Source organism: Linderina pennispora, assembly GCF_002104995.1.
Source record: "Linderina pennispora strain ATCC 12442 chromosome Unknown DL89scaffold_5, whole genome shotgun sequence".
Taxonomy (NCBI): Eukaryota; Fungi; Kickxellomycota; class Kickxellomycetes; order Kickxellales; family Kickxellaceae; genus Linderina; species Linderina pennispora.
This window is the reverse complement of record NW_024468253.1, coordinates 386,719-398,429: the sequence shown is the minus strand read 5'-3', so window position 1 is coordinate 398,429 and position 11,711 is coordinate 386,719. Positions and strand designations below refer to the sequence as shown.

Genomic DNA, 11,711 nt, shown 5'->3' with positions numbered 1-11,711 from the left:
GGCTGCATTTTTAATTGGGGCGCTAGCAACGGAGCTCTGACGTTTACTGCAGAACCTCGCTGTTGTCGGCCAGCTTCACAAAGTGACTCCGCGCGGCATTGATGTTGGCCTTGGTGACGGCTGGCTCGACTTCGGGATCCGTGGTGATGACAAGGATATACGTGCTCTTGGTAAAGGGCTCGACAAATATGGAGTAGTATCTGTTGCGCACCTCCATGCTGTGGAACGGCGCCTGTACGGCCTGGCACGTTCTTCGGTAGTCCTTGATCGCCTGGCTCACGTTCATATACCGGTTCAGCGACTGTGTCTCGTCGACCGTCGTATGGCATACCACCAGGAACGTAGCCCGCTCAAACAAGACCACCTCCGAGGCCTCCGTCAGCTCGCAAAAGTTGCGCAGGTGCCGCTCAATCGTAGCCATGTTCGGAATAAGCTTGTACACAATCCGCGACCACGCCCGGTAAATAGTGTGGTCCCAGATACTTGTCCCAAACACCTCCATGTCGAACCCCTTGGTGCGCTTCTTGATCGCGCGCTCATACCTCGCGATTGTCTGCGCCTTCATGTCGTCGTCCAGGATCTTGTCGATTTTGTGCACCAGGCAGTATACCTTGGCGTCGCGCGAGTACAGCCCCAGGTTCTGAAGACATTCGTCATAAAGCTCGTACTCGCTCTCCTGGTTGGTCGTCTCCAGGTCAAACACATAGATCAGCACCTCAACGTTGCCAAAAATGTTCTCCTTTTGCTCGTTCAGGTAGTTGTCGAGGTACTTGTGCTGCCCACCACAGTCCCAGATGTTCAGGCTGAGGTCCCCCATGAACTGCACGGTTGAGTGCTCCACATCGATAGTTGCGCCCAGTCGCCGCGTGTCGTGCGCCGTGTAGTTTGTGAAAATTACCGACCGCATCGACGTCTTGCCGGCGCCGCTGCGGCCCATGATTACCAGCTTCTTCTTCACGCTCGATTGCATTGGCATCGCCGACTGCATTGTGATTTGAAAATAAAATAGAGAACGGAAATTGCAAGACGAAAGAAAAGCCGGGCCCTACCCCACAAGATTGACCACTTTGGGATTGTTCGGCTGGGTGACGTAGTGCTACGGAGCCGAGTCGTCGCTTGGGCTCTAGACACAGGACCAACAGGTGCTTTGCATATGGACAGAATCTCTAATGAACACCTTTAGCCGCTGATGAGAGCCGGCGGTATAGAGCGAGCTAGCTCCTAAGCTTACCTTAGCAAGCTAGCCCAAACGAATAAATGCAACAGCCAGTAGCTACTTTTAACACTGGCCATCACCAGCAGGCATCCTTGAGGGGAACACTTTGCGCGCCTGTGGATCCTTGTGTTCCGGCTGCAATGGAGGCTATCCAGGGTTAAATCTCTGGATCTGACGGTTCTGCAGTGGGCGTGCGGTGGGTGTGTTTGCACACCTTATCCTTCATCGCTGGGTTCCCCATCTCGAAATAGACGGACGGGCATGGCAAGTGGCCAACCTAATGACTAGTAGCTAGTATGGTGAAGGTAAAGCTGTGCTATGTGCGGTCCAACGGAACCATTTAAGCGTAGTGAAGTAAATAATGCACAATTATTCCAGCGCAGAGGCAGGTGGTGGTGGCGATATGGTAGATATGCTACGAGAAGTGGAAACCACAGGGAGGCTCTGTGCGACCTGGGGAGGATATGTGCTGAAAACGATGAACACTTCACCAATAATGTACTATCCAAATGCGTATGTGCTGCTCTGTCTTGCATGCCACGAATCGACCTGATCCTGGAATTGCGGCAAGCCCTCTCGGGCGCAGCTGGACAGCTTCTGTCGCCTGCACTGGAGCCAGGCCCTGCTACCCATCCTGTGATCTGTTGTTAGGCTGGTAGGTACAGCTCATTTGCGCAATCAAGCCTAGACCCGGGTGACACCCCACAAAAGGAAGGTATAATGTCACCTTGCGGGAGAGCCCGCAGGAGGCTATTGTGGCATGCCATGCACAGATGATCTGTCATCTACATGCAATTGCAGTATTCGACGATCCTGGTTCCCATCTAGGGCGATACGGTGATCAGCACCTATTGCAGTCCCATGCCCGCCGGCCCAATCAAGCATTCGACGGGAGCACTCATACATATGGTGTGGGCGCCATTCAGCCCGCTCCAGCAGAGAAAACAACTGGCTGCTCCCTCCAAACAAATGCAAACCGACGCAATTAGGTTTTGAAATCGTGTATTACCCTGTATCTGCAGTTTCACCTAGTCTGCTCCAGGATATCGTAACAAAAAAGAAATAGATTTGAAGAGAAGGATGTGAAAAGCGGTGGGATGACGGGCAGGCTGCATTGCATCCCTACTCTGCACCCATTGGCTTCGTGCCAGTAAACAGGACAGCCATGCTCATGAAGCCCAAGAAGTGATACCCGCAGCCTTCAATCTCAAAGCCGGCCTTCTTCAGCTCCTCCACAAAATCAGGCGGTGAAGGGAAGGTAAGGCTGCTCTCCTTGATGCGATGCGCCATATCCCTGTCCTCCTGTGTCCACAGGACGAGTGGGAAGAATACATGTCTGTTAAACGCGCGCCGAAGCATCGTTCCAACAGGGCCCACGCCGTTGTTGATGTCGCCAATACAGATCTTGCCACCAGGCTTGAGAACGCGCATCGCCTCCTTCATTGCCTTCAGGTGGTTTGGCATGTTGTGGAAACCAGAGATGCAGCAGTAGATGTCGAATGTGTTATCTGGAATCTCCGGCATGTGCTCAGCGTTACCCTGCATGTACTCGATACGCCCGTCAGCGCTCCAACGCGTGTTGCCCAGGCGCTTCTTGGCGAGTTCCAGCATGTTGGCGTTCAGATCGACCATTGTGACTGTCGACTTGGTATCCTGGTTGACGTTGTCTTGGTAGTCAAAGAAGAGCACAGTAGCATCGCCGGTTCCAGCTGCCATGTCGAGGAGCTTCACACCAGGCCCTGGTGCGACGATGTCCATGAGTTCTTTCTTCAGGCTTGACGTTGGGGACACAGTGGACTCCGAGTGGATCTTGTCGTACGTGTGGGCCATCGCAGTGTACATTTCATCCATGTATGCCTCCTTGACCGAGGGCGGAGCATCGCCCTCGTACTGAGTGCGGCTGGCTGTTGTAGTAGCGATTGCGGTTGCCATGGCTGAGTGGATTGAGTGTTAATGAGGCAAGGAGAAGACTGTTTTGAAAAAGCCATTTCCAAAAACCACCTTTTTAAGCTCCTCCCAAGGACATCCAGCAGGGGAGAGCGGGGTGGCTATGCCAAAGCCCATGGCCACTTTTGAAACACCGCATATTTTTCCGCGGTGAATAGCTAGTCGTCATGAGCCACATACTCTGCAGTGCATACCATTATGGCAATGCCACCTTGCCGAGGGGATAAATTTGCTATATTGTTAGAAGATTCTTGTTTCCAAGCACATACAAATGCCAATGCAACGCATATAACCAACAGTCATTTCTGCATAACAATCGGGATCTTAATTAGGAAATAGCGCACAGCAGACAGACAATGTATTTCGTTGTAAGGTGGATTTATTTGGCAAAAGTGGCATCTGTTTGTTTTGAATATGAAACCTCATATTGACACCTCGATTCACGCGTGGCTTTCTGATTAGCTCTGGTACCTACACTTTCTATAGAGGCTGAAGTAATGGACAGCAGGTCCCTAATGATGGGATCCATCGAGCCGGGTCCTATTGCTGCTTTAAGGGACTGCTATTGCAATGCAGTAAACCACATGCCTACCATCATTTTGCCAGCAGAAATATTAATTTCAATGCTGTGCGGGCATATGGTGCACACCTAGTATACAGCAATAAATGCGGAATGAGTGGTCCGGAATGTCAGACATATACTTGGAATTCACTTGTGTAAACCCATCATGACTGCCATTTTCCCACTGCATCGCCCAGTTGTTGCTTGGATGCCGCTAGTATTCTCGAATTTAGATCAACAACTGTAGCGGCGACTCTGTATCGATGTTAGCCTTATCTTGATACTGAGAAAATAGGGAGTAGCATCGCCAGCTCCTGGTGACATGTCAAGGAATTCAGTGTCTGGACCTGGAGCAATTTTATCCATTGTCCCTTTTTTGCACACAGTTTCAGTGATACTTCAGACTGGGAGTGCCTTCTGTCCCATGATGTCACCAAGGCTGAGCATGCCTCGTCCATATACGCTTCTTTTACCGAAGGTGGTGCGTCTCCATTGTAGTGCATGCGCGCATGTGGTTTTATTTTGCGAGGTATGAATATACGAAAAGCTAATTTTCCGAAAAGTGTGAAAGGAACGAAAATGTTATCATTAGCAACAGTATTTTAAAAGCTGTTACTGAGTAGCAATAGTGTAAAGAGGGGGAATATCGTGCTTCATCTGTGAAGCCGCTTCTTTAGTCAATAATATTAATAACTGCGCATGGAATCCCTTAAAAGCCACAGCTACATAGCGCTGCAACTGTAATTTCGCAATCTTCATTAGGAAATAAACCACTGAGAGTCGACACCAGCGCATTTTCTCCAGTAATAGTATCAGCCATATCGATTGTATTCCCCTAGGAAACAGATTTCATAGTATACCTATGCCCTTCGTCTACCTGGCTGTCATACCAGAAGCACATCAGCAGTAGGTATGCAATGTATTGGCTGACAATCATCATTTGGGGACTAGTTTCTATTGATGATGATGGTTCATAAAGGCTAAAAAATATATCTAAGGTGCTGATATGTTAAATATACATGTTTTCATACCAGGTCTGCATATGAAGATCTCATTGTTGCTATCTAAAAGCCACTGTTTACATGGTTCAAGCCATCGATTATAAGGGAAACACAAACTAGAGCTATTTTTATCTCTCATCGCAACGAATGTTTGAAGCTTTAATTTACACATCGCCCAACTCCACAACGGTTGCTGAAGAACCCAGCCCTGTTTGCTCCTCACAGTCGTCTGATATTCCGTTGCTAAGGCAGGGAGTCTCAAATATTTCTCCCGTCCAAGCACTGTATAGGGTGCTTATAGTCACCAAGCACCACAGACCCAGCAGCACAAAGAGAGATATCAAGTAGATCACCCGAAAGAACCTGAACTGGAGAACTTGATTTAGCTCTTCACTCAGCGTTGTGAACACGCCAATGGGGAATGTAAACGACCACCACCCGATGTTGAATGGGAGATTGTTGTACCACCGGCGATATGCTATAGAGTAGACGGCATTCATTGCCCAAAACACCGAGCTTCCCCACGATGCCAGCGCTACCAGAATGCCAATATTATAGAGGAATGGCCCAAATCCCTCAAGGTGTGGCAGCGCTTCTCCTACCACCATCTGCGCTACACTTCCAAGAGTAGCTGCTGCAGCGCCAATCTGACCCACTGGGCCAAGCGGGATAAAGGCGGTGACAATAAGATCTGGAGGCGGGAGCTTGTGGATGGTCAGTCGATGGAAGTAGAGAACAAGGATTGTTCCAATAAGCGGAGTACCGGCTCCCCACAGGCAATAGCTGACTAGCAGTGTGAGAACGACGCAGTTTTCAGGCAAAAACTCGGCAATAGCTGCGCCGGCTGTGGCACTGACCACAAGTGGGGCAACAGGCAGCAGCCAAGCACCAGTCAGAGACTCGAGCCCCTGGATTTCTCGCGAGATAATTAGATAGAGCAGCAACAAGGAGCAAACTACCGACAGACCCACGGATGCCCACCAAACTCCCCATGCGGCATAGAGGACGGCATCGTGCACTTGGTGAAACTGGAATCTGACTATTCCGATTACTGCAGTTCCTAGAGACATTGGGATTGCGCCGTAGTGGAGCATGCGTCGAGGATTGCGACGCATGAACCGGAAGATCCCCGGATAGAAGACGAACTGCACTAATTGGACTATCAACAATGTACCGAGAAGCAAAATGTTGACGAAAAACAGAGTCCGTCCAATGATGTCCGTGACGTAAGTGGCGAATGGCATCCGGGTGAGGCAGTTAGCGAGGATCCCCGTGCCCATGGATACTGTGAACCACGACGGCATAAACCACCGTACGAGGTCTGTTGCATGGTCGACTTTTGGACAGGAATGACAGCCGCACCTGCTTCCAGAACGGGTATGTGGCTGGGACCTTGCAGGGGGTTTCTATAGATGACATGGTATCGATGAAAGGTATGTTACAGAAAGATGCAGTAAAAAAGAGCAAGTATTTGTGTCGTCAAGAAGTGAAGAAGCAAAACGACAACAAAGCTTTGGCTCTGGTGGTTTATATATACGCGGTGATTGAGAAGCCTTTCAATCTTTTCATTCCTTCCCTATATATGAATGGGTGGCGAAGTCCTTTTGAAAGTGCTTCTTTGGTGAGCCATTCTTTGTGGTTGGCTGGCACTGTCGGGCTAGGCGAGGACCGTGCACGACTTGCATCGCGGAGTAGAGCAAATGTATCTGTGCCAAAAATAAAAGAAGCATCTCCCAACATGCAGGCAAGGTGCATATATGCGCTCCAGATATTGAGGAAGCAAGTCACACGTTGGGGATTGTTCTCAAGCTCTGGAAATAGGGCGTTAACACAAGCGTTCGTCTTGGCACGGGTCCAGATACATGCATCTCGGCTGCATCGATTGGGTACGGAAACCCGCATATGCTAGTGTTGGGTACCTTACCAAGGAGCATGGAGCCAAAAAATGGCCCGGACTACAGTTTGTGCATTAATATTATGTACCAGCACGGCTCAGCGCAGCAGCACTGTGTCAAACTGGACCTCTGCCAGAATCAGCTCGCAAGGGGACGGTTAACGTTGCTCAATGGACATATCTATTTGGCTATGCCTCTAGAGGCAAAGAATGGGCGGCTCTACAGGCTGCCATCATCAGTGAATTGCCAACAGTTGTCTATCACAAGACCTGATAGCGAAACTGAGATATATAGCCGCAGCCATTGCCACCATAGCGAAGTGAATCTTGCCGTCAAGTGTCGGCGCTTCTCAGCAAATGCTATTCGAGAATGGCCAGTAGCTATATGTGCAGCCACAGTGCACCAGCCAGCGGCGCCAGCTTGCAACAACAAGCGGCAAGGGCTGGAGTTGGAATGGGAGTGAATAATGCAGCCTGTGGTATGTGGCACCAGTAGAAGTAAAGGTGTACATTGGGGACAAAGAAAAATTGGGGCTATGGCTGTATGCTGCTTTTTCTAATTAGTCGGTTCCGCCTCCGCGCCGGCGGATTGAGGAGAGCGAGGTTGTTGACGCTTGAGGATCGGCTCATAGTCACCTCTTCAGCGACCTGGACTACGCTCCGGGATCTGGGTTCCATGATTCCGCCTGTAGTTAATGTCGGTGTAACGGCCCCATCATTGGCCTGCCAACTGCAATGCACGCATTCGTGGAGTCGTTGGAACTGATGAGACTACTCCCTGAATTACCAGAAGCAGCAGGCTGGAACGGCCGAGATAGGACGTCCATAACATACATCGAGGGCGACATCCTCGCCTGTTTGCTTGAAGGCTCTTCGCCATATGAGGCGGCATCAGGCATGAACGCAGCCGCCTCTGCGAGCCCAATTTGCGAAGCCGACAATGGTGTCCCAGGCACCGATCGATTAAGCCGTGCTGAGCGACCTATAGGGGACAGAGGAAACTCATTGGACAGTATCTGCCAAGCGCTGCTGCCGACCAACAATCTGCCACTGGCGCTTGCGGCTGCGGTGGGTGAACATACAGTACACCAGGCCAACCAATAGTCCAAACGTAAATAGCGCAGTGAATGCCAGCAGCGCGCGCGTGCCGCTGGGCTGCAGCGACCACAAAATATACAGGCGCCGCATACCAACAAATTGGAGTGGCGACCACAGCGAGTCATCGACCAGCTCCACCCCCTCCTCGTCAGCGCCTGGGTTGTCGGGCAGCCGGATTCCTGGTGTGGACTTGGCTTTAATTGATTGGTAGCTGGGAGGAATGGTTTGGGAGACTTTGAGCAGCAGTGCACCCAGTGTCCATGACACCTCAACGTCGCCAACCTGGTTTCACCGATTGGAAGGGGGCAGAGTTGACCATTTTGTCTTCAATGTTCCAGGGAAGGGGCATTGCGAGGGACGCCAAAGCCGTTGTGGAGGACATTGACTAGCCATGCTGCCTTGAAACACTGCATCTGCAGACGAGCTACCGCCACGTCGTCATTAACAGTGTGGCTGTTTATCTCTGACCAGGGCTTCTGGCAGAAATCACTCGCCCGCCTCTCAAACTTTTCAACATCCCACACTCCGCCCAGGCCCAGGTAGTCAGTGCGATGCATACCAGTACTCCGGAAACGCCAATGAACTGCTGTGTGCCAAAATCGATTTCGGGGGCGTGCACGCCGGCAAACAGACACGGCTCAATCGGGCACACAGTCTTGTTGAGCAGCGGCTCGCTAGCCTTGACGCACTCTGAAAACTCCCCTTTGCCTCGCAGTACTACCTTTCCGTCTGTTGTGGGCAGGGTCAGTCCAGCTGGGTAGGCATGGGTCGTCGACCATTGGAACGCCATTGCCGCTCCCAGCAAGCATCTCGGCGTCCTTCAGCTGCTCCACAAACCGGCGCCGTGCCTCATTAGTGCCGTGCCCAAGGAATGTAGCAACAAAAACTGCGTAGCTCGAGTCCTGTCCATCTAGTGTACGCAGCGTCACCTCGGCCAGGTCATGCTTGTGTATCTGTGCCGACATTTTGGCAGGCTCAAATGCGATCTGTGCTGATGCCCCGCCCATATCCAGGAACCCGTGCGACCGCTGCGCCAGTGACTGCGTCTGTGAAGGGAACCCGTCCATGAGATAGTTCACAGCTACCCAGCCAAACAGCCCCTCGAGCTCGCCCGAAACTGCCTGGAAGCTCTCTTTGCAGTCGGGGAGGAGAAAGTCGTAGTTTTCCCGCGCATAGAAGCACGCAGTGTCAAGAATCAGCGACTGGTGCGAGTGCGGCAGCAAACGCATACCAGCAGTGGCAAGCAGATATACAGGTGTGTGCGCGATCTGGCGCTTTGGGATGTGTTTCTGGGCATAGTCGAGCAGCGGCTTGATGTGTTCAACGCCAACCATGCGTGGCCGATCGGCGAAGCTCGAAATCCCAGGCGTTGTCTTGTATGTCCATTCCTTGCCAGCACGCTCAATCAGCGGCAGTCGGCTGTAGCTGGCGTTATTAGCTGCCTGAGACTGCGAGATTGCCGACGGGTCATCCCAGGCGTAAATCATAGGCGCGAGATCCTGAACTGCCAGCATCTATGACTACACCGTATCGCCGCGAGTATCCAGTAATGTCGTTCTCCGCCTGGTCTGGCCGCTCTAGTAGCGAGGATGATTCTGAGAGGAGCTCGAGGGAGAACACCCCAAGCACCACCAGCGTGACAAGGGCAATGACTGCCAGAATGCGCATGTGCCTTCTGCTTGTGAACCAATGCGCAGTGCCGCCTGTTAGACCGCCCGGCAGCACGCTGCCGCTGGTCCCTGGAACCCAGTTTCGCAGCCAGGTTGCAAGGCTCATAGCGTATGTATCCGCTGAAGTTTTATGGAATGTTGTCGTGTTGTGGAAATGGAGGGGCGAGGGAATCTATGTACACGGGAGCCGCCGTTGCATTGCGCTGCCTAGAGTACACCACAGTAAATGCGCAGGAGTAAATTGGGCTGATGAAAAAGAACAGCAGAGCTGGAAAAGAACAAGAGTCTAAGGACATGGCTGGCCACAGCAGCCTCCGGTTCCTGAAAAGAAAATAGCTGGACGCATGGAAGCGCAACCAAAATTTAATCACGTGCTAATACAACAAAATCGGAATTTACGCAAAGAACAGCAGCTTGGTGCTGAGCTTGAGCCGGAGTGCGACCAGGATCACCGTCGATATAACGAGCAGCATGCCCGTGTATAGGATGGCCCAGGTGTAGTCGGTGCCGTGACCCACTGTGTCCAGCATCAGGCTGGCAGACTGGGCGGTAGCGAGCGACGCAATGGAGTATGTCATATACACCAGCCCTGAGATGTAGGTGATTCTAGCCACACCAAACATGTGTGACAGTGCATTCAGCAACATCCCTATAATGGATGACCCAGTAACGCCAAACAGTGCAGCTGCGGCAATAAGTGCAGGAACGTTTTTGAATGGCAGCCACAGGCCTAGCTGGCTGAATGCTGCCAATGCTGTCCATATAACTAGTATGTTAATTGGGCCATATCTGTCTGAAAGGAAGCCTGCAATGAGGCGCCCAAATATGCCTGTCAAGTTGATAATTGTAACAACATGCACCCCAAGTTTCCGGACTTTCCTCGAGCACCTTGGTTACATAGGTTGGCATCATTAGGAAAGGTACGGTGTTGGGTCCCATCGAGAAGAAGCTGGCGGCTGCAATTAGCAGGAAGCGTGACTCTTTGACAACGCTCAGGTCAAGCAGCTTTTTTGGGCGCTGCTTGGGCCGACGAGCCAGCATTAGCGGTGACAAGGCCACGCCCACCACAATCATGATGATTCCCAGGATGCGGTTGGCCCAGTCCCGACCCAGGGCTTCGATACAGGTGCGGGTCAGCACCGAAATCCATATGCCGCCCACGCCAGAGCCCATATACACGATGCCAACAGCAAGCCCGCGTCGTTTCTCTATCCACTGCATAGGCACTGTGACACCAAGGATATATGGGAATGAAGCTGCACAGCCGTACGCAAACCCCTGTGCTAGCACGAGCTGCCAAAGCTCGGTGCAGAACGAGGCAACAATAAATGACAGGCCCATCGTTGCAGCACCTGCGGCACAAAGTATCCGGGTGTCGTAGATTTGGCTCAGGATTCCAACGGCCACCCCACACAGATTGAGGCACATGTTCTGCACCGAGCCAATCCACGAGATATCTGCTGTTGAGGCATTGGGGAACTCGTCAATAATGTAGTATTCCTGAAACACCCCATGTGCCCGAGATGCACCCAAAGTAATCATGGCCAGGACACCCCCTGCCAGCACCACAAGCCATGCTTGCCATGAATCTGGCTTCGTATGGGCCAGTTGAACCGTCAAACTCGTCATCACCATGAAGTAGGCTCAGTTGCCAAGTTTGTCTAAGGGGTCCTGGCCCTCTTTTTCCAGCCCAGCATCTTCGGCATCACTGTACCCCTTGTTTATGTAGCCAGCGTCATGGCCATATGAATCCAGCGAGGCTGATGAAGGGTGCTGGTTAGAGAGTTTACCAGCTGAAGCTACAGTTGATGTTGATGACAGACATGGTTGGGTGCTAGTATAGAGTAGGATATAAAGGAGTTTACACTGGTATATTTACACAAAAGATGAAAATCATCGGCCAGTCTGCCACTACTGCCTGCGAGAATGTATGCTGTCTGGAGTGCAGAACCAGCTACACAGCAGTGCATTTTATATCTAGATTTGGGCAATTGTTTCAGCTTCGCCGGCATTATCTATAGGCCATCTCCACCTCCCTTCTCCACCCACCTCCCCTCTCCAGCCTACCTCTGCTCAACGCACCACTAGCCACTATCTATACCAAGCCACAGCGATAGAATAGTGGGCACTATATGGTGTATGGAAGCTGTTTTGCAAGTGGGATTCAACCATGTATCATCTGATCCCAGTTCAAGATACACAAAACGGCTGTGTACTTGCATGTGCATGTGGCGCATATAGCGCTCATAGCCCGTATATGGCTAGGATACTCTTGCATCAAATGCTGGGGGAACGTGGAGATCCCAGGCCATTTGGTTGGCAG

The 11,711-nt window shown here is 51.5% G+C and overlaps 5 protein-coding genes across 5 annotated transcripts; all 5 read right to left on the bottom strand.

Annotated features, from left to right (window-relative positions):
- Positions 1–43: 43 nt before the first annotated feature.
- On the bottom strand, positions 44–937 carry DL89DRAFT_274638 (rraga protein; the record flags this gene model as incomplete). The annotated part of the gene is made up of 1 exon (XM_040889210.1): positions 44–937. One exon carries the CDS (start codon positions 935–937, stop codon positions 44–46), a length of 894 nt encoding a protein of 297 aa, XP_040744181.1.
- A 1,264-nt stretch (positions 938–2,201) lies between these two features.
- Positions 2,202–3,003, bottom strand: DL89DRAFT_266794 (S-adenosyl-L-methionine-dependent methyltransferase). The gene has a single exon (XM_040887236.1). The coding sequence runs from the start codon at positions 2,972–2,974 to the stop codon at positions 2,339–2,341; it is 636 nt and encodes a 211-aa protein (XP_040744180.1). The 5' UTR covers positions 2,975–3,003; the 3' UTR covers positions 2,202–2,338.
- A 1,748-nt stretch (positions 3,004–4,751) lies between these two features.
- On the bottom strand, positions 4,752–6,242 carry DL89DRAFT_266793 (uncharacterized protein). Its single transcript, XM_040887235.1, has 2 exons — positions 6,064–6,242; positions 4,752–6,011 (listed from the first exon to the last, which is right to left on the bottom strand). The coding sequence occupies exons 1-2, from the start codon at positions 6,143–6,145 to the stop codon at positions 4,891–4,893; spliced, it is 1,203 nt and encodes a 400-aa protein (XP_040744179.1). The 5' UTR covers positions 6,146–6,242; the 3' UTR covers positions 4,752–4,890.
- A 990-nt stretch (positions 6,243–7,232) lies between these two features.
- On the bottom strand, positions 7,233–9,668 carry DL89DRAFT_266792 (uncharacterized protein; the record flags this gene model as incomplete). Its single annotated transcript, XM_040887234.1, has 8 exons — positions 9,240–9,668; positions 8,495–9,217; positions 8,303–8,439; positions 8,078–8,282; positions 7,662–8,000; positions 7,442–7,636; positions 7,384–7,398; positions 7,233–7,343 (listed from the first exon to the last, which is right to left on the bottom strand). Coding segments are annotated over exons 1-8 (1,980 nt in total), but the record flags the coding sequence as incomplete, so codon positions are not given.
- Positions 9,669–9,732: 64 nt separating this feature from the next.
- DL89DRAFT_266791 (MFS general substrate transporter) lies at positions 9,733–11,297 on the bottom strand. The gene is made up of 4 exons (XM_040887233.1): positions 11,254–11,297; positions 11,098–11,222; positions 10,264–10,977; positions 9,733–10,217 (listed from the first exon to the last, which is right to left on the bottom strand). The coding sequence occupies exons 1-4, from the start codon at positions 11,283–11,285 to the stop codon at positions 9,784–9,786; spliced, it is 1,305 nt and encodes a 434-aa protein (XP_040744177.1). The 5' UTR covers positions 11,286–11,297; the 3' UTR covers positions 9,733–9,783.
- Positions 11,298–11,711: the final 414 nt, after the last annotated feature.